The 21,424-nt window shown below is 43.3% G+C and overlaps 1 protein-coding gene across 1 annotated transcript; it reads left to right on the forward strand.

Moving 5' to 3' along the window:
* Window positions 1-299: 299 nt before the first annotated feature.
* Window positions 300-20,960, forward strand: dip2bb (disco-interacting protein 2 homolog Bb). The gene is made up of 38 exons (XM_061291864.1): window positions 300-593; window positions 6,487-6,558; window positions 7,388-7,540; window positions 8,651-8,776; window positions 8,839-9,162; window positions 9,282-9,428; window positions 9,976-10,095; window positions 10,248-10,445; window positions 10,556-10,647; window positions 10,757-10,867; window positions 10,946-11,069; window positions 11,253-11,362; window positions 11,459-11,561; window positions 11,645-11,709; window positions 12,090-12,183; window positions 12,257-12,376; window positions 12,458-12,572; window positions 12,721-12,860; window positions 12,934-13,070; window positions 13,154-13,234; window positions 13,305-13,432; window positions 13,562-13,676; window positions 13,761-13,962; window positions 14,067-14,179; window positions 14,813-14,893; window positions 14,970-15,093; window positions 15,169-15,290; window positions 15,524-15,635; window positions 15,782-15,891; window positions 16,465-16,595; window positions 16,676-16,844; window positions 16,928-17,098; window positions 17,190-17,251; window positions 17,381-17,438; window positions 17,525-17,599; window positions 17,686-17,860; window positions 17,948-18,071; window positions 18,225-20,960. The coding sequence occupies exons 1-38, from the start codon at window positions 509-511 to the stop codon at window positions 18,475-18,477; spliced, it is 4,842 nt and encodes a 1,613-aa protein (XP_061147848.1). The 5' UTR covers window positions 300-508; the 3' UTR covers window positions 18,478-20,960.
* Window positions 20,961-21,424: the final 464 nt, after the last annotated feature.

Raw genomic sequence — 21,424 nt, forward strand, 5'->3', positions numbered from 1 at the left:
GTCACAGTTGTCATAAATTATGTTAGTGACTGTTAGTGACAGCAACTTGGAGAAACAGCTACTGCATTATTGTGTAATACTTTAGTGGAATGCTTGTATTCCATAAAATTGTTATACAGATCAACATGATTTTTCTGTTAATTTTGGGTGGTTCCAATATTTATATTTTGCATATCATTAAATTGTTGATGACGTCACCAATCCGCGGTTGCACAGTCAAATCGGGTGAATCGTGCCCACGGTGCTTGCTGTAACACAAAGCTACCACTAGAGAGCGCTCAAATGCCGTACTCCAGTGCTCGGTCACGTGACCACCGACGTCGACTTGTTCCCCTGGTCCCTCAGTAGTCATGGCGGTGTCCGGGAGTCTCCGGGATGGAGTAATCACCACCACCACCGCCGCCGCAGCAGCAGCCTCTTGAGTCTTCATTGCCACCTTCATGCGGGACTGTATCCTCCATCGGCCGAGATATCACGAACACCCCGCAGGCTGCTCAAGCTTCCTGCTATGGCCGATCGAGGCGTCGAGTTGTCGGCTCTGCCAAAAGAGGTCAGGGACCAGCTGGCGGAGTTGGACCTGGAGCTGTCCGAAGGTAAGGCGGCTTTGCCAGCAGGTGTAGTGTTGCCTTTGGATCAGGACAGGATTGCAAATCCCCCTCTTATCACTGGCCTCCATTTACATTTTTTTTTTAAGCATTAGCTTTCTTTTGCAACATCATCTTTGATTAATATGGTTGACTGACTGTATATCAATATTATTGCTAGACTTTGACACGTTAGTTGTTTGTGGCACGGTTCTCTTATTGTGTTGATGTGTAATCCCAGCTCCATGAGCATACACTTATGTCAGAGAAAATGGGTCAAGTTAGTTAACCGGGGGGGGGGCTTCTGTGTGCAAGGCATATCCCTACATGCAGTATTTTTATATGCAGCTAAAGACATGATGCTGCATGCACCTACAATCCATCTTTGCCCCGAATGTGCAGCACAAGAAGCTTACTTGTTGTTTGAATGCGAGAAAACAAAATGGAATATGGTGCTGACTGTTATGCAAGTCTGTGAATCACAGTGCAGCAGCCTGATTGGTGCTGTGCAGCTCTCAGGTGCCCGAGGGTGGATGAGTAATGTCATGTTTGGCATGAAGAGCCCAACGCTGGAGCCCACTGGTACTGAGCTCCAAGAGGAATCGTGATCCAAACTAACCGTAATGCAATCTTAATTATCATTGCGTCATATATGCACAAATGTAGTTTTAACATGGATCATTAGATCATCACCTTCCACATGTGTAGAGAAATCTGAACATGTCAGACCGAGGCCTAGTTTGTAACTGTTTCTGATTGGGGTTGTCCCAGTTCTCGGACGATGACGCTTGTGGCTTTGCTTGCAACTTTACACCAAAGGTTCTGCGCTGTCCAGATGCCCTCTGCTCGTTGCCACATGTTCCCCAACCGTCAATTGCGTCGGCCGTCTGGATCAGTAGTGTGCTCTGCTCGGGCCGGTCCGAGCAGCATCTGGCCTCACAAAACGTCGAGAGCTCTCTCATGGATATCTTTTTCCGGCAACAATCTTCCCATTGTTGTTTGAAGCGGGACTCCCTTAGCAACAAGCAGAGGAAAAATCTGCATCACTGAAATGGTTGTTTTCAGTAGTTTGCGTGTGTGCGCGCGTATTAGCCTGTGTGTGTGCGAGTGAACCACCACCCACTTTAACGTCTTTGCAAAGACACAAAGAAAGCCATTGAGGGGATCAAAGACTTTGTGATTGAGTCGGACTGGAATTTCGAGCTGTGAGCCGCAATTTAGAGCTGCTCAACTTGCTAGCGCGCAGCCCTGTTTGGAATCTATTTAGGGTCGCTATCACTTAATTTTTCAGATGCAATGTGACGCTTAGCGGTGAAGAAAAAAAACAAAGGATGTACTCTGAACTCATGTTTTTTTTTTTTCCTTATCTAAGAAAAAAAAAAAGAACAATCCCTTAATCCAGCATCAATTGCTACAGTACATACTGTACAGTCACAGGCTTCACATGTTAGCATGTTGAAAACTGTGGCGGAAAGGCTAGTCTTCCTCGTTAGAAGCCCGAGCCATAGTGGAAGGGGGGGGGGGGGGGGGGGGCGAGAGATTACGGTCCTGGCTGCGTCTCTTAATCTAGGTCACAGAGCATCAGGGGGCAACAATCCTGCCACACTGGGCCAGGATGCGACGCATATCTCGCAGCTACCACCGTGACATCACCGAGGCCTTGTCTATATTTGCTCCTCTGTTTCACCTTTAACCTTTTCCCACCCCAAATCAAAACCATTCTTTCTGTTCGCCTCAGTCTTGTTTGGAGTTATTTGTTTATACAATAACTGTCAAAAAATAGTCCACTGACCTGAGCATTGCCTTTTTTTTTTTTTTTTTTACTTGACTTTAGATGAGTTTTTGCATGGGCAGAAGTGAAGCTGATTTCGTCTATCCATTTAAAATCTCATTAAGAGCTGCCAGTGCACAGGCTGTTCCTGTGCCGCTCGAGGCCACCAGGCGGACCTCTGCTGCGCTCCGTATGTCACACAGGCACATGCTATTTTTTGGAAAATGAATCCAAAGTGTTACCTAACATCTTAACCGTCTATTTTCATCTTGCATAAATGCGAGCTCCCACACGTAAACACAGCACCAACAGGCACTATGGAGGGATACGCATGAAGGCTTTGTGGACAAGAAAGCCTGAATAATTTAAATGAACGCTCCACACAAACGCACACTGTCAGCTGGGTCACGGACATTTCTTGCTTTCAACTCCACAGTGAACTGGGGGAGGATTAGCAAACTCACAGTCGGACCTCCTCATTTTTCTCTTCTCCTTGTGGCTCATCACATCTCTGACTCGATGCTTTTTCAAAACACAACTCAACAGATACAATATATAAGATTCCTGTCTTTACACTGAAACTAATAATTACTCTGATATGTGGGGACTGAGTGTGCGAACATCAGTTTTTTGTTTTTTTTTATATAAATAAAGATGACTCCCTTTATTGAGCATTATATGTGTACATCATTATAGAGTAATGCAGGCCGACATGTCAGCACCACATTGTGTTAGTCACTATGGACCCCATGCCCAGCCCCCAGCTTCTCTCTCTCTTATTTAGAATTTCCTATAAGCCCTTGATTGAAGCAATTGAAGACTTCGCTAGGCTCTTAATAGGGGAAATGTTAACTCACCCCACATCTTGAGTCTGTACTTTTTTCAAAGTCTATTCACACCTCTTTATAAACAGTTGTTCAATGTTCAGGAAAAAAAGTATTATTTTTCTTCCATCATTTCTCAATCTCAAACTAAGCTTGCTGTGGAATTCCCTGGAAGTGACTAGCTTGGCATTAGATTACATTTTTATTCACACATCAGTCACAACCGAAAATCTTGTTTGAGAAGATCAGCATTCAATGAATGGGCAAAAAAAAAAAAAAACAGACCAGAGTTGAACTAGTTGTGCCCCTAAACTTTTGAGTGGACTTTTTTTTTTTGTAGCATGCTTTTTTTTTTGTGTGAAGCATTTGTAGCAAGACTATGCAGCGGCATAGTGTGTGTTAATGTGTGTGAAGTGTAGTGTGTCAGGTGTGTCAACCACACCTCTTGTCTCTCCTTGCACGGTTGAAGTGGAGTCACGTCTAATTTTCCGATAACGCCCTCCACTCCTTTCCTGCTCCCCCGAGGCCCTCTACATGAATTTGTGTGTGTGTGGAGTCTATGTGTGACTACGCATGATGTGTCAGCATTGCCATCCTGAGCTGAGCTGAGCTTAGCATGCTGACTGAAACCTGAGTCACCTGAATTTATAGCCACACCTTCACACTCACTTCTGTCTCACACGTCTGTTGCTTTTAAAAAGCCTTCCTTTTCCGCTTGAATATTTTTTTTTTGTAAATGAGTTTTTAATTCTCTAAAGGTATTCAGTATTTCTCTTATTATTCTTGCAATATTTTATTTTCGTGCTCTGTATACTGTCTATTTACATACACAATGTCACTGATAAGCCTGATGTGTGTTTTTTTTTTTTTTAAGAATGAATTATTATCCTGAATTCAACCGTTGCTTTATGTCCCTAAATGTGACAGATATGAATTAAGAGGACTTTTCACTGTTCAGGACACAGAAAGCCAAAAAGACCGTTTTATTGTTACAATAGATTCCAAATTCCAGGAAAGTGACTCCAGCCAAGATAAAAACAAAACATTATTTGTAGCCTGTGTGAAGCTATTTGCTTTGGTCTCTTTTTTGGGTCTTACAAATTTTGCATTTTGGGAAGTTGAGGTTTGTTTAGCAAATAAGCAACAATCAGGGAAGAGAGTGTTGTGTTCTGGTTCCTTAAAATTCAGGCTGTTGCATTTTTTTGGGCACATTCAAAGTCAGACAGTCTGTTTGTAGACATGGATAGGTTTTTGCTTTTATTGCACGCTGCCTCAGAGCATCTCCTCATCCAACGGGAGGCTCCGTTTTCTATGAAATAACAGCTGTAAAATTCAGGCATGTGTTCAGATCTTTTTCATTGTGCGGGTGTCTGTTGAGATTTTTGTCATGTTGCTGACAAAGCAAGCGAGTGTGTGATGAAGGAAAAAGCAATAGGGTGGGGGGGGGAATAGTCGGCAGATAATTACAATTCAGACTGAGTGCCTGCAGGGTGCAGGGAGAGGGAGTCATTGCAATTTAAATCATCTGAGCTGAGCAACGAGTGAACCTTGGGAAACTGCACCGCTTTCACGCTTCTCTCTTTTTGCTTGTTAAAAATTAAACTCAGTCCTCCTCGCTGTTACGATGAATGCACGCTATAGCTCGGAAACATTTGATTGTTGACCGGAGAGCGGATGCAGCACGGTCTTTGTGGGAATTTGGGTTAACGGGACGGGGCCTCGTCAACCTCAGCAGAGAAGTGTGTTGCTTCCCAAGTAGACACAAGATTCTTTTATTAAATCATTCAATGAGGGTTTTTTTTTTTTTTTTGGCTGTCCCACACATCAAGACTAAGCCAAAGTGCCGCTGTGCATTCTCCAAAACTCAGTGCAGCTTTGCTTACCTTGCACGAAGCCGCCAATGGCTAATTCAACCAGCATACTTCATGTTATTACATTTCTTGCACAGATATTACATTTTTTCATCGCTAATATACCAATTGGCGGTTGATCACCATGTGGGAACCTTTCAATAGTTTGCCGATCGGTTTAACTCCTCAGCTGCCTTTGATGGAACCAGGAGAGCGTAATGGAAGTGGCATAGAGTGCAGCTGAATTTCAAATCATCCAGATGGAAGAGTGATTACTTAGAGACTCATTTAATGCTTGTCCAGACCCCTCCCCCCACAAAGACGACATCTCTCGCTCTCCTTCCGCAGTGAAACTGCCTATTCACATGAGCTAAAAATAAATCATGTGACTGAGTAAGGCCAACCATTCTGTTCATGCATTACTTATGGCAGTGTTTACTTTTTATCCATTCCCCGCCCCCAGGGAAAAAAAAAAGATCCACATGCCTTAAACAGTTGTGCTGTCAGGCTCTTTGTGTGAACACTTAAATTATTAGTCAAAGCTTAACTTTAGTTTAATTGTGTGCAAGAGACAATAGGCAGAGGATTTATTACTATTAATTTATTGCCTCGAATATTGGGGATAATGATGTATTCAAAAATGTGACATGACTGACCTTTATAACTTGTTCACTCCCATTGACGTCTGTAGACGTCAAAGATCCATTTGTGATTGGGCTGGCAGTGAATCGGGTGTCAGCGTAGCAGAACCTCCATGATGTGGTTGGAAGGGTTAAACAGCTTGAGTACAACAACAAAAATCAAACTTGTTCGTCTTGATTGTCACAACCTGAGCTTGTGTGTTGCGTTTTATGTCATGTTAAAACAAGCCACGAGACACACATCGCAAGAAATCGAGATACCAGTAAAATGCAAAGTCACAGTTGTGTGTTTTTATCAATGAACACAAAGTCATGAATTTCTTGACCCATTCCCCCCTTGAACCCAGTGAACACAACATTTCCGAATGGAGTGGGAGTTCAATCTTTTCAAATACGTTCTGTCCAGATAGCGTGGTATTGTTTCTACTAGATTGCTGATTATTTGGTTCTACTTGTTTATATAGATAAGATATAGATAAGTTGTGCTTGAAGATTAGAATTTTCCAACATGATTCCAACCTTTACTGCTTTTAGGCCTTTATTCATTTTCATGGATCGCTGTCCTTGTGATTTTATCGAAACTCTCTGAATCATCCTTATTTTTGCTCACTCTCCACGTTTCCAAATTGAGGGTTGTTTTGTTTCCTCTTGTGTTGCAGTGTGGAGCATGTTTGAGTTTTCAGCATCTGTCTATGGGCATCCATCTGTTGTTGTTGTTGTTGTTGTTGTTGTTGTTGTTGTTTTGGTCACCATTGCACGCACTGTTGAACAAACGTTACTGAATAAAATTTGAAATCATGTCTTTTCTTTCCTCAGGTGACATCACACAGAAGGGCTATGAGAAGAAAAGGACCAAACTCCTGGCACCGTACATCATCCACACCCCAGGTGACTGGCCTTTTTATTTTATTGATCAGCTTCATGTATGTATATTTTTAAAAATCGGAAATTCAACACTATCATCCCCAAGGCCTGTGGTGATTGCTGCCCCCTAGTGGCATCACAAAACTACCAACCACTATGGGAGGTTTCCATAGAATTATAATTTATGATCACGACCACAGCAGGAACTTCCAGTTTGAACATTATGCCAACCAACACGATGAAATTAAAAGTGGATATTGAGTCGGTTCGTCGTTTGCAGCTTTATAGCAGCTTTGACCCGCCACAGAAGAACACGTGTCTATGGGAATGTTTGTCCGTGCATCCAGAAGAACATTTCTGAGGTTACTGGTGCTGGATAAGAAGTCCTGCCTTGCAATCCACCACAAAACTGTTTAACGTGGTTGAGGTCAGGACTCATAACTTCTTCAACGCCAGACAGAAAAAGAACTTTTGCTGATCAGATGACAAATTCCAATTTCGACCAGTTTGGATGCAAAAGTAGTGAATGGATGTATTGGCGATGCTTTTTCCAAGTTCTTCAATAATTATCTGCAGATTGCAGTTGTGCACATTGTGTGCTGCAGCTACAAAAATGCAGGAACGTTCTTGGAATTTAACATGGACATTCATTCTTGAGTGAGCAGATAAGTGGAACAAGAAGATATTGATCCAAGCCATAGAAAACGTCACTCGACCGTGTCGAGACTTTCTATTGAGCGTTCCTTCTCATTTTTGAACTCTTGCCCGGAGTCTTGGCAGTGATACTCAGCATTTAGAAGCAAGTTATGTACTACACTCTTGAATGTAAATATTATATTTTGTCCCCCCGCAGTCGAACCACCCCCGAAGAACAATGTGCAGCCACCCGCTCCCAGTTCTTCTTCCAGCCACGGTCCTCCCCCTTCTAGTTCATCCCGCTACCGTGAACGACGCTCCCGAAAGACGCATCGCAATGGCGGAACCAGGGATGACCGTTACAGATCAGGTGCGGAATGCAAATTTAGAATTTCGAAAGTCATTTTTCTCCTCGGAGACTATTGAACAGCTGGGGAACCCCATCAGTAAGACCCCCCCCCCTCCTTTGCAAAATGTCATCACTCCCTGGCCATGTAGGAGGAGGCCTTGTAGAGAACACAGGAATGTTTATCTAAGAGGGAAAAGACAGCTCAGCAGTGGGTTGCAAGCAGAAGATGTGAGACTGTAAAATAAAACTCCCTCCGGATTGACACACACTTTCTTCAATATACTTTTCATCTAATTCTTATTAGAAACTCTCCCATGGCCAAAAGACATTTTAAATACCACGCTGACCCGTTTTTGTTCAGAAACAATAGGATAAAGGTATTTATTAACTTCCACTTGGGTGTAAAAAGCTCCGACTGGCACAATTAGCCCAATAAGCTTATTAGGTTAAGACTGAAAATGTGCTCAATAAGTGTTCAAGCAGAATATTAAGAGTTGTTCAAGTCCAATTGGGAAATTATTTGCATGTTGGACTTGGATCATAGCTAGTGTTTGTAAAAAGAGCAGATTCTGAAACAAAACATGTCGGGATCCCCCAGCATGTTATCTCCATGGAAACCTATTTAACCTCTCAGATGCCAAAAGAATCATCCTGTGGCAGCCACAACGCTCAGCAGTTGTGTAACTGTGATGCTGCATTTGATGTTTTGCTCTTTTGATGCCTGAGTGAAGTCAGTCGAGGAGATGCTGTGTGTCACCGAGTGGGTTGCCTCCGTACACGCTGCGAACGCGTGGCTGCCCATTTAAGTCCTCCTGATGCGCCTGTGGGTGTCATCAAGTGAAAGCATCTGCAATTATGTGTGTGGGCTAATGAACAGTTAGCCTCCTCTTGTCGTGATTACGCTTCCAGAGAGGAAGTGCAACCTTTCTTCCGTTCCTTCCTTGACAACTGATTATTTAGCAAAACTAAAATGATGGCAAATGTTACAGGATGTTTTTATAAAGGTTTTTCTGTACCAAACACTGCTGTATTTAATCTGTTGTTGGTTGAGAACTCTTGCAAATGTGTCTGAAAGTTGCAATCCAGCAAAGATATTTGAGTTCATTATCATTTCAATATCCTTTTTATCAGATATTCACTCTGAAGCAGTACAAGCTGCTCTGGCAAAACATAAAGAAGAAAAGATGGCACTGCCCATGCCTACAAAACGACGTTCAACTTATGTGCCGTCCCCCATCGAAACACGAACGCCACCAGGTAGGAAAGGAAGGCCTTCGCAGAATCCAGTTTTCATACCAACGGCACATCGTTTCTCTCAGACTCCTCATCGGCCTCTGAGGATGAGACGTCGGTGCGCAGGCAGTCGTCGGTGGTCGTCCCCATCCCTTTGCTCAATCCCAACCAACAGAGCCCCGATTGTTGGATCAACCGCTCAGCCCAGGGCTCGTCCACATCCTCATCGGCTTCCTCCACCTTGTCCCACGGAGAGGCCAAGCCGCAGCCTCACAACCAGCCTCAGCCTCAGTACAAGCCTCAGTACCAACCTCTGTACAAGCCTCAGTATCAGCCGCAGCCCCAGCACGAACCGCCACCGCCGCACACGGCCGCCGCCATCACCGACATGATGGCTCACAGTCGCATTGGTGAGATACAAAATACAATTTGTAAAAAAGAAATAATAATTCTCCATACGTATAAAGTATATATATATATATATTTTTTTTTATCAAATGTGGTCATTGTACCATCCCACTACCCGCAGCCCACCACGAGAACAGCGTCCCACCTCCCGATGTGACGGCAGTCGCCCTTCCAGCCAGAGGCCCGCGGGTCGACTTGCCCTCCAACACGACGGCCCGTGGAATGAGTCGAGGGCAGAGTCGCTCCAGCATGATGGAGACTGCAGACGGTAATCGTCCACTCTGCGACTTTTTATTTTCTTCTAGCAACCTCTTAAGGCTTTCTCTCAATTAAATTCCACTTGTGTCATTAATCGTACTGTGCTGCTTACTTCTGCTTTCACTCTTTCTGCTCTGTCACATGTTTTTGACTGGCTGGTAGGAAGAATTAATCTCCAGAGTAAGAACACGCTTTCATGTGTATTGTCCGCAGCCTTGTGTCTTTGCTGTTTTGACCCTACTTCTCCCTATTGTCTGTAAGAAATGCACACAAAAATCAAAACACACAGCGGACATGGCAGTCCCAGTCCAAAAAAAACACACTCTTGACCCAACTCTCACCTCGTTTTCCTCGTGATGATCCCACTCAACGTGTGCTGCTTTCTCATTCCCAACCATGACGCCATTCCAAATGTTTGATGAGTCACATTTTGTGGGTTGAGAAGCAGCAGACAGTGAGAAGATATGACGCTCAAATGACACTTTTGTTCGTGTGTGCGCGAGTGTGTGTGACCGTGTCGTGCAAATCTCCACCGTTTCTCTCCCTTGGCCTTGTAGGAGTTCCGGTGAACAGCAGAGTGTCCACAAAGATCCAGCAACTTCTCAACACGCTGAAGAGACCAAAGAGGCCACCACTCAGTGAGTTCTTCACCGATGACTCTGAGGAGATAGTAGAAGGTGAGACATGATAGCTGTTGATCATTTCACACACAAACAATGACCATTCTACACACTACAGTTTAATTTCTTTGTTGCTTTTTTCCCCACATCTGCTTTCCACTACCACGCTTATTTGGACTTTTACCGTCCTGATGTTCTGTCTATCTCAGTGCCCCAGCCGGATCCCAACACACCCAAACCAGAAGGGCGTCAGATCATCCCGGTGAAAGGCGAGCCCCTAGGGGTGGTCAGTAATTGGCCGCCTGCCCTGCAAGCCGCGTTGGCCCGATGGGGGGCGACGCAGGGGAAAAGCCCCGCCCTCACAGCTCTCGACATCACGGGCAAACCGCTCTACACGCTGACTTACGGTGAGACTTGATTCTATCCGTATCTCAATAATAATGTGCAAGCAAAGATGGCTCATAATCTGAGACTATATGATAGATTGATTTTGCGTGTCACTCTCCATCCGTTTTAGGGAAACTTTGGAGTCGCAGTGTGAAACTTGCCTACACGCTCCTAAATAAATTGGGCAACAAAAACGAGCAGATACTTAAACCCGGCGACAGGGTGAGGACACAAAATGATATTGTTACCTTTGTAAAGTCTGTTAGTTTGCAGCAAAACTGGTGTTTTATGTTTTTGAAAACAACACAATGTCCGTTTAATGACTTTGTAGGTGGCACTCGTGTACCCCAACAGTGACCCAGGGATGTTCTGGGTGGCCTTCTATGGCTGCCTCCTCGCTGAGGTCATACCTGTACCGATAGAGGTGCCACTCTCTCGCAAGGTGAGGGTTTTTTTCTCCGGGAAATGTTTTTGTTTATTCGGGGTGAAGACAATTAACATTTGTGTGTTGGACATGTAGGATGCGGGCATCAGCCAAGTGGGCTTTCTTCTCGGCAGCTGTGGTGTGGGCCTTGCGCTGACCAGCGAGATATGTCTGAAGGGTCTTCCCAAGACCCCCACTGGAGAAATAATGCAGTTCAAAGGTTGTTAAGGCAATAACGTCATGAACATTTGGCTACATTTCAATGAGCAACAATTAAATGTTAGCTATCATCAGATGTGAGATTCTCTGTTTCTATGCCAGTGTCATATTGACTCCAGATAGGGATAATCTCAATCTGGGATTTTTTTTCTTTTTTTAAATAAAGCATTTACCTTTCTGGTAGGCTGGCCTCGAATGAAGTGGGTTATTACGGACTCAAAGTACCTGACCAAGCCTTCGAAAGATTGGCAGCCTCACATTCCGACGGCCAACACAGACCCCGCCTACATTGAGGTGACCCCGGGCTAAAACTTTGCTGACTTGACAATAAAATGATTCAAAAAGCAGTTCACCTGATCTGAAACGATCCTTTTCTCCTCCTTTGCACAGTACAAGGCCAATAAAGAAGGCACGGTGGTCGGCGTGGCGGTGTCTAAGGTTGCCATGCTAACCCACTGCCAGGCGCTGACACAGGCCTGCAACTACTGCGAGGGTGAGTTTTTGAAGGGTGTGCTTTTGTCTTAGAGTTTGGATCATGGCAGTCGTTATTAATTTGATGTCCTATATCTGTCGCAGGTGAAACGCTAGTGAATGTTTTAGACTGTAAGAAGGACATGGGTCTCTGGCATGGGGTGCTCACGGTGAGTTTCATATTCATAAACAGCAGTAGCGCCAAAAAGATTAGTTATGGAAAAGTGTCTCATTATAAACAATGAATCCCTTGTTGTTGTTAATATCTAAATTATAAATTTGTTTCCAATACGGTTCTTCCCTGGTGCTGTTTGATCGTGCACTCTACATTATGCAAGTGCTGTGTCATGTTGCTAAATAAGATAAATATTTTGTTTAAACTTAATTTTAGATATATATTAATTTTTGTGAAGGCACATTTTGGGGCACACCTCTTTGATTTCTTTTTGTTTTTTTGGTTTCCCATCACAATATATGTCAGCCTAATTCTTTACACTGTTTATTATTTTCCCTTTGGGTGCTTTGTTAACCACATGTTGTTTGGTAACAGGCTGTGATGAACAGGATCCACACCATAAGTGTTCCCTATGCAGTGATGAAGGCGTGTCCGCTCTCCTGGGTACAGCGGGTTCACATCCACAAAGGTAAAAACACTTCAGGATCACCTTGAGAATTACTCGCTGGAGACACGACAGTATATAAACTATTTTTCCACAGCCCGATTAGCTTTGGTGAAATGTCGGGACTTGCACTGGGCCATGATGGCCCACCGGGAGCAGAGAGACATCAGCCTGGTATCGTTACGTATGCTGATCGTCGCCGATGGCGCCAATCCTTGTGAGAAAATCTTATGAACTTTTCTTCCAATCTGCAAAGTCACACCTTGAGCCCCGCCTATTTCATCCTTGTTGTTTGCAGGGTCGGTTTCTTCCTGTGATGCCTTCCTGAACGTTTTCCAATCCCACGGGCTGAAGCCAGAAGTCATCTGTCCTTGCGCCACATCCCCTGAGGCCATGACAGTAGCAATACGCAGGTGTTTTCATTGACCTACTTTTGCATCCATCCGTTTTTGATAGCGCTTGTTCTCAGTATTGGAGCCTGGCTCAGTTGAATCATTCTTAAATCAAAATAATTCCAGTCAGTGAATTAGTTTAGATTTTTTTATCATATCTTTCATGTAGACCTGGATTACCGGGTGCACCCCTTCCTGCCCGTGCCGTGCTTTCCCTGGGCGGCCTGAGCCATGGCGTCATCAGGGTCAACACGGAGGACAAAAATTCTGCCCTCACCGTGCAAGACGTGGGGCACGTCATGCCAGGAGGTGAGCTTAATACACAAAAAAAATGATCTCAAGGAAATAACTTTCTTTCCCTCTCCACTTTGTGTGTATCCAGCTCTGATGTGCATAGTCAAACCAGACGGACCTCCTCAGTTGTGTAAAACAGATGAGATTGGTGAGATCATAATTAACTCCCGGGCTGGTGGCACCATGTACTACGGCCTGCCAGGGGTCACCAAAAACACTTTTGAGGTATGAACGTGGAGTTCAAAGTTCCGCCTGCATACATTGCTTCATTTATTCTATCTTACCACCCCCTCCATCCTGGTGCTTAGGTGATCCCGGTCAATGCTAATGGAGTTCCCATCGGAGAGATTCCATTCGTGCGCTCAGGACTCTTGGGCTTTGTTGGGCCAGTAAGTTGGATATTTGATCACCTGAGCCGTCCTCCCTTAGGTTCTAACAAACCCGGCTGTGCATTCACAGGGCAGTCTGATTTTTGTCGTGGGCAAAATCGAGGGTCTCCTCCAAGTGAGCGGACGCCGACACAATGCCGATGACTTAGTGGCGACTGCACTCGCCGTGGAGCCGGTCAAGACTGTGTATCGTGGGAGGTGAGAGGGTGGATGCTCCACTAAGACACTATGTTGCTCATTTCAATATCTGTGTGTGGATGGCTTGTCAACATTGAGTCATTTTGAAAACAGTATCAATTTACTATTCATGTGTGTGTGTGTTGTCAGGATCGCTGTGTTTTCAGTCACCGTGTTCTATGACGAGAGAGTTGTGATTGTGGCTGAGCAGAGGCCAGACGCCAGCGAAGAGGACAGCTTCCAATGGATGAGCCGAGTCCTTCAGGTACTGGCCCAGATGTTTTAGTCTTTTGATTATCACGTTCTGTCAAATCAAACAATCAGTATTCTCCACCTTCTTCCTGTTCAGGCAATTGACAGTATCCACCAGGTGGGCCTCTACTGCCTGGCTCTGGTCCCAGCCAACACTTTACCCAAAACACCTCTGGGGGGCATCCACATCTCCGATACCAAGCAGTTCTTCTTAGAGGGCAACCTGCACCCTTGCAATATCCTCATGTGTCCGCATACTTGTGTCACCAACCTGCCTAAACCCCGTCAGAAGCAGCCTGGTATGTGTGCTGAGCAACATCCCAGTAAAAGAAAAGTTGCTTTTTTCTTTTTTAATCAGCAATAACATTTACAATAAATAACACTATTCAAATGTTTCTTATAGTTGGTGTTGGTCCCGCATCTGTGATGGTGGGCAATCTAGTGGCAGGGAAGAGGATTGCTCAGGCGGCAGGCCGAGAGCTCGGTATGATCGACGACCAGGATCTCGTCCGCAAGGTAATTTGACCTCCCGCTCGTAAACAGCTGCTTACTCTTAAACGTCTTTTACACAACTCGGAAGGATCGAGTACATGATTAAAGCGTGCGGTATGGAGACTCTCTTGTAGGCCTTAGGTCAGATCGGAATGTTAAAAAAAACGACATTCTCTCTGTTTTTACTTGTCTTTGTGGATGTAGCTCTGTATGTGGCCCACCGTCATGGTAAGAATTCTGGCCCCTTCCAGCATCTTCCTTCAACCCTTTTTTTTATTTTGCTCACGCTCTAACTAGTGCTGTATTGTGCTTTCATTTTGGTTGCTTGTGTTTGACACATGCAGAACTATGTGCATTTTCATGTCACATAGGCTATTTTACCCTTTGTTTTATATTTTCAATTTGCTATTTATGAGCTGGATTTTTTGTTTTCATGCTATGCAGCTGTATGTTTAGGAATGCAGCAGCTTTTGCTTTGTGTAGATGTTTAAGGTTTAGTTCCATCCAGACCACTCAACGGTGAACATTATTTCTTTGTCGGATTTAATTTGACCTTATGTTATTTTGCGAGTGTACCTTATATTATTGTGGCTGGTGACTGTGCATTGAACATAATAAGGTTGACCTACCAGTGAAACAAAAATGTTTCCCCCCCAGCATCAATACTTGACAGAGGCTCTACAGTGGAGGGCGCAGACGGATGCAGATCATGTTCTCTATGTTCTTCTTAACGCTAAGGTAACTAGTTGATCTGGCAAATCATACTGATATGAGTGAAAGCATTTCGTTACAATCCCTCCGCGATATCCTGCAGGGTGTGGCCGTGAGCACGGCGACCTGCGTTCAACTTCACAAGCGAGCTGAGAAGATTGCCGCCGCACTCATGGAGAAAGGCAGCATCAACACTGGAGAGAACGTGGTGCTTCTTTATCCTCCTGGTGGGTTCTGCTGCGGTTATTCCAGTTGGTTTGATTGATTTGCTGACTTTGTTTTTTGAACTCTCATTTGATAAGGTATTGATTTGATCGCGTCATTTTACGGGTGCCTATACGCCGGCTGTGTCCCGGTAAACGTCAGGCCTCCTCACCCTCAGAACCTGGGAGCCACACTGCCTACTGTCCGTATGATCATTGATGTAAGTTTCTTCACGCGTGTTTATTTGTGATGATTTTACTTCAGTAGCACGGTCGATAATCATTTATTCATTTTTTCTTACGTTCAAGAAATTCAAATATCTGAATAACAATAACATGCAAAGTAGATTTACATGACAGCTTTTTTCTTTTTGTTCTAAACTTCAAAAGTTTGACTCAATGTTGCAAAAAGATGTTTCTTGAAGGAATTTAGTTCTCATCTTGTTGTCACCAGGTCAGTAAAGCGGCATGTATCCTCACCACTCAAAATCTCATGCGAATACTGCGCTCCAAGGAGGCTGCTGCATCTGTAAACATTAAAACGTGGCCAACAATCATCGACACTGGTAAGCTACTTGCAATTTTTTCCAAACATACTCAAACACATACCCGATTATTATATTTTTAACTTTTCTTTACACGACCTATAATTCATTTCCAGATTTAAGCTGTTTCATATCGTATCATATTTGCTGAATCCATTTGTTTTCAGACGACCTTCCTCGCCGTCGACCTCCTCAAATCTATAAACCCCCCACAGCGGAGATGATAGCGTATCTGGACTTCAGCGTTTCCACGACAGGCATGCTCACTGGGGTCAAGGTGAGATGAGACAAGATTTTCTTCTAAATATGAACAAACATGTGTTTCAAAGGGTTTGTTTGGAGGAAATCCAAGTTAAAGCCTCAGCTTGTCCCCTTCTGGTCCAAGATCAATGATACGTTTGTCCAGTTTCAATAATTCCCTAAGTGTGGCACTACGTTGCTGTGCGTTGGCGCCCTCTGGCGGTATACAATAGAATCACACTTTAAATGTTTAACAATAGACTTTTTCTTTTAATCCAGTTCCTGTTTTTTTAAGTAGAGTTCAGTTGTATTTAAATATGCAAATAAAATATATTTTCATCAAATCATTAAGTCATGTTTTTATCTTATATTTAAATGCAGTGTCAATGTTAAAATTGTGCATAGTCTATAATGGCTTACAATAATATAAATGTTAGTTTATAGGAATTAAACCCGTGCCTTGTTTTCACGAAACACTGAAGCTTGCGTCTAGTGGTCCAATTGTTCATTCATTTTAACAATCGATGCGGTTTTATTGCTCGGCCCATCAAATCGATATCGGTATTAATAGACACATGCACTAAGTGCTGTTTTCCACTTTGTTGTTCAGATCTCGCATGCGGCCGTGAGTGCGCTGTGCCGCTCTATCAAGCTGCAGTGTGAGCTTTACTCTTCTCGCCAAATCGCCATCTGCCTGGATCCTTACTGCGGTCTGGGCTTTGTCTTGTGGTGCCTCGCTAGGTACAATAAATTAAACCTGCAGTCACCTTTACTTTGCCATCCTCTAATGGCAACCCGCTTTGTTCTCTCTTGTCTTGCAGTGTTTACTCAGGTCACCAATCCATCCTCATACCTCCTTTTGAGTTGGAGAGCTGTTTGTCTCTGTGGCTAAGCAGCCTCAGTCAGTACCGCGTCAGAGATACCTTCTGCTCTTACTCCGTCATGGAGTTTTGTACTAAAGGCCTGGGCACGCAAACAGAGTTGCTCAAGGTGCAGGCTGTCATCTATGTCATAGAGTCCAACTTTGTGCTGGTATTCATAAAAGGAATACTTTGTGTGTTTTTTTTTTCTAGGCCCGTGGGGTCAACCTGTCATGCGTGCGCAGTTGTGTAGTGATTGCAGAGGAGCGCCCTCGCCTGGCCCTCACGCATTCCTTCTCCAAGTTGTTTAAAGATCTAGGGTTGTCAACCAGAGCTGTCAGCACTGCTTTTGGCTCCAGAGTTAACCTGGCTGTCTGCTTGCAGGTAGGTCAGCTTGAAAAGTGATTCAGTAAACAACAATCTAGGGCATTGTGTAAATGATGTAACACTGTGTACACGCTTGTGTTTGTGTTAGGGTACCACTGGCCCTGATCCCTGCACAGTCTATGTGGACATGAAGTCCCTCCGCCATGACAGGTAACATCAGCAATGAACGGAAAAAGGCTTTCTTCATATTTAGTTTTATTTTTTTGAAAGGCATAACTTTGACAGCAAAACACGTTCAAATGCAATCAAACGTAAATGTTATCTCTCTTGTCATTTCAGAGTGAGGCTAGTGGAGAGAGGAGCACCTCAAAGTCTTCCCTTGATGGAATCTGGCAAGGTACATTAGTTGAGCCATGGAACAAATTTTACATAAAAAAAAAAACCTCACAAACTCGCCTTTTTTTTTTTTCTCCCTTCCCCCAGATATTGCCAGGCGTCCGAGTCATAATCGTAAATCCAGAGACGAGAGGACCGCTTGGAGACTCTCATCTGGGAGAAGTAAACAGCCTCCCCCAAACTTGCATTTTAATTTTTGGGGCATCAGTTAAAGTGGTCTGCTTTTTTTTTTTTTTCTTTTCTTGTAGATCTGGGTGAATAGCCCTCACAATGCCAGCGGCTACTACACCATCTATGGAGAGGAGAGTCTACAGGCTGACCACTTTAACACCAAGCTCAGCTTTGGTGACCCACAAACCTTATGGGCCAGAACTGGCTACTTGGGCTTTGTTAAGAGGACGGAGCTTTTGGATGCCAGTGGGGGTAAAATAGGCGCTCCTGCAACTCGTGGAAAATCCTAGATTATAAACATGATCAAATAATACCAAACTGATGTATCTGCACGCTCAGATCGTCACGATGCTCTTTTTGTGGTGGGCTCACTGGACGAGACCTTGGAGCTTCGAGGGCTTCGCTACCACCCCATTGACATTGAGACGTCGGTGTCTCGTGCCCATCGCAGTATCGCTGAGAGGTGAGAATTACCCCCACCAAAAATCATACGTTTTTTGGTTCTTGAGTTTAGCAACCTGTTGTGCACACTTGACAAATATTAGCTTGATATGGGTAAAATATGTTGATTAACATACATGCAGGAAATAAACCAGTATGATCTTGTTGTTCCTAGTGCTGTGTTTACATGGACCAACCTTCTTGTGGTGGTGTCGGAGCTGTGCGGCTCAGAGCAAGACGCGCTGGACCTGGTGCCTCTGATAACAAACGTGGTCTTGGAGGAACATCACCTCATTGTGGGCGTGGTTGTCATTGTGGACCCCGGGGTCATACCCATTAACTCCAGAGGGGAGAAGCAACGCATGCACCTTCGTGACTCCTTCCTGGCAGACCAGCTGGATCCCATCTACGTTGCTTACAATATGTGAGGGCCCGGTTGCCGTGTACTGTCACAGAACCCGTACTGCATGTCTGTGACCGGACCTGTCATGTTTGATTTTCACTGTGTTTTATTGATAGATTTGTGCAAATCATTCCGGAGCAGCAATACCAAGCTGCCGGAAAGTCTTTGATTACAAAAGTCTGCGTTGACTTACACGTTTGGTTTGGCCGACGACATAAGACCACTTTTGAAATTCCTTATTATTGCCTTTAAAAAAACAAAAAAAAAAGATTCCAACAAACCTCTTGAAACACGTTCCTCCTAGTGGTGACACTGATTCAAAGCGCTACTTACTCAACTTGAAATCTTTTTTACATGCAGCTTTCAAACAAATGCACACACATGCATGTGCTGAGCCGGCGTCGTTTCCCCTCAATTTTTTGTTTTATGCGTGCGCGCGCGTATGTATGTGTGAAACTAATGAGCCGCTTGGCTTTTTGTTATTTAAAAGTCCTAAGATATTGAAGCCAAATGTTTTCACAGCTTTCCTGCCCTGATTTACTCGATTTCCTGCCTTATAGACTTACAGCCATACATTCCTCTTATTGATTTTAATAAATCTATTTTTAACGGCTGTTTATCCTCTTTTGGCTTTTATTGGCAATCCCAACAGACAGCCAAAGGATTCAAATAAGAGACTGCACTTCAAAGCCTCTTTGTATTTTCGATACTATTACTGTAAAGCTATTTTTAAGTGGATAAATGTATAAAATTGTACACTCATCAGCTAACGAATCCTCGATGGTTGGCTTGGTAGCAGAAAGAAGACTGTAAATAACAAAGGAACCAATGATGGTCCTTGCAATATTAGTCGTGTGACAGAGGGTAAAAAAAAAAAATACTTGTAAATCATCAATAGACATGATACATGTAATGTTGCACTTTCTTCAAAAGCATCTATTTTATTACAACAATAAGGCATTCTAAGTAACATTTCAGGAACATTATCTGGCATGAGGGCCTCATGAGTTTACCAGTAGGACTGTTGCTGTTTAAGGCCAATAAAAGAAAAAAAAGAAAAAAAAAAAAGAAAACGGGCAGCCCTAAAAACGCGCCTTTCTACCTTCCCGGCACTGAAAGCGCTTTACACCGTCGCCTCGTTCAGCCAATCACACACACTGACGATGAGCGAGGTCACAAACTAACTAGCAATTTGAGCTTGTACATGTAATGACGACAATGAGAGAAACAATCGAATGACTGTTTTTAGGCTGCCAGGTCATTTTGTTATTTTCAAATTTAGTGCACCAAATTCATGATATGTGTTTTATCGGTGTAGTCTAGGATGACATCGGTTATCCTCCACTTTAAGGTCATTTGAATGTGTTGTGTTTATGGAGCTTTGTAAAGGTTTATTTGCAGTTTTGTTTGTCGTTGGGGTGGTCTGCAGCAAGTCATGTATTTAATATCTGGATCTGCACGCGCTGGTGGCAAAACTGGACTAAAATCCATTTAACTCATGGAGGGGGGGGGGGCATTTGCAAATAACCTGCAATTGTGTGCTTTTCTCGTGCTCTTTGCTATCATTTGTAACGACTTCATACTGAACAGTAGTATCTCGGTGAGAAACTTTTACTTTCCACGTGTAGATAATGTTTTTAGCTTTTAGACGTTGTCGCATTACAACCTGACTAACACTATGTTGCAAGATGTACTCTTGGAAAATGCAGCGCTTTTGCACTGTCGTTACATTCTGTACTGTAAGTCATCTCAAGATGTGTTTTATCCCCTTTTCAAGTCCACATGGAAAAAATACACTCCACAATTCATTCTTTGCTTTAATAACGTGTCCTACTTTTGCAGCGGAATGTTTGCACGGGACTAACAAAATAATGAGCTGTGTCTCATTTTGAGGCAGAGGTTGGAACAATATATATAAATATATATAAATAGTATTGCTTTATAGACATGTATATATTCAGGGAACCAAACTCAGTTAACACAGGGATGGACCAGGCGGTGTCGTGGTGCAAATCATCAAATATATTTCAAATAAACCTAATGAACAAAGAGGAGCAGATACTGTCTGTGTACATTCGACCTGCATTGCTAAGAAATCTCCATCTTATTTTGGCTTCCTGCTCTTTGTCTGTTCTAACACACTATGCAAACCTTATGACAGTGCGGTTTTGTTCAAGCTTGCACAGTCCGCTCAACAATAATTATACATTTTAATTACTATGAAGTCACTGATCATGTTTGAAAAGTACATGAGGCGATATTAATCTCTCTTGAGTTGTTCTGTTGGTATTGTGTATGCAACCTCAGCATGTTGTGTAAATATTAAGTATTGATTCATTCGTCCATGAAAATGTGATTACGCGAAAAGGAGGCAGTTTAACTCCATGAAATCCAGGTGGTACACCCCTTGTTTGTTCTCATTTATTTTATAATTTGCTCAGTTGTATTTTGTTTTATACTGTAAAAGTAATACAGAACAGAAATAAAAAAAAAAAGAATCATCTCTGATGACCTTGTGCAGTGGTTTGCACTTGCGTTCACTCCTACATTTGTGTTTTATGTAACGGGATCATTTCCAGAAGCGCATCAGATGATCTCATTTGCACAACTTGTTAGTCTCCCATTAAACAGCTAAAGGGCAAAGTTCACCACAGGTGTTTGATGTGCATTTCACTTTATTTTAGTACAGCAAATTAAAGCATGTTTGCTGGGTCACATGCGTCTCAAAGGCATCGCACTACACTGCTCCTACAGTATGAGGGACTAATTCAAAGGCAAAACATGTCAATTTAGGACATTTAAAAATATTTAATATCAAAGAAATAAAAAAAATAGCTTACTAAAATTATACAAAAAAATGTATAGAGCAAGTAGTCGTTTAAGAATTGTAGTATACTTAACTACGCAATACTTGGTGACATTTTTACATTACACTTCATAAATACTCCATAAATTAAAGAAAAACAAAAATT

Source organism: Syngnathus typhle, linkage group LG11 (assembly GCF_033458585.1).
Source record: "Syngnathus typhle isolate RoL2023-S1 ecotype Sweden linkage group LG11, RoL_Styp_1.0, whole genome shotgun sequence".
Taxonomy (NCBI): domain Eukaryota; kingdom Metazoa; phylum Chordata; class Actinopteri; order Syngnathiformes; family Syngnathidae; genus Syngnathus; species Syngnathus typhle.

What these genes read in the sequence shown, in the direction of transcription:
- dip2bb (XM_061291864.1), top strand. Translation starts at nt 509, where the DNA reads ATGGCCGATCGAGGCGTCGAGTTGTCGGCTCTGCCAAAAGAGGTCAGG. An exon ending in ACCTGGCTGTCTGCTTGCAG is followed by an intron (nt 17,099 to 17,189) that starts GTAGGTCAGCTT and finishes TGTTTGTGTTAG; the next exon opens with GGTACCACTGGCCCTGATCC. An exon ending in GAGACTCTCATCTGGGAGAA is followed by an intron (nt 17,600 to 17,685) that starts GTAAACAGCCTC and finishes CTTTTCTTGTAG; the next exon opens with ATCTGGGTGAATAGCCCTCA.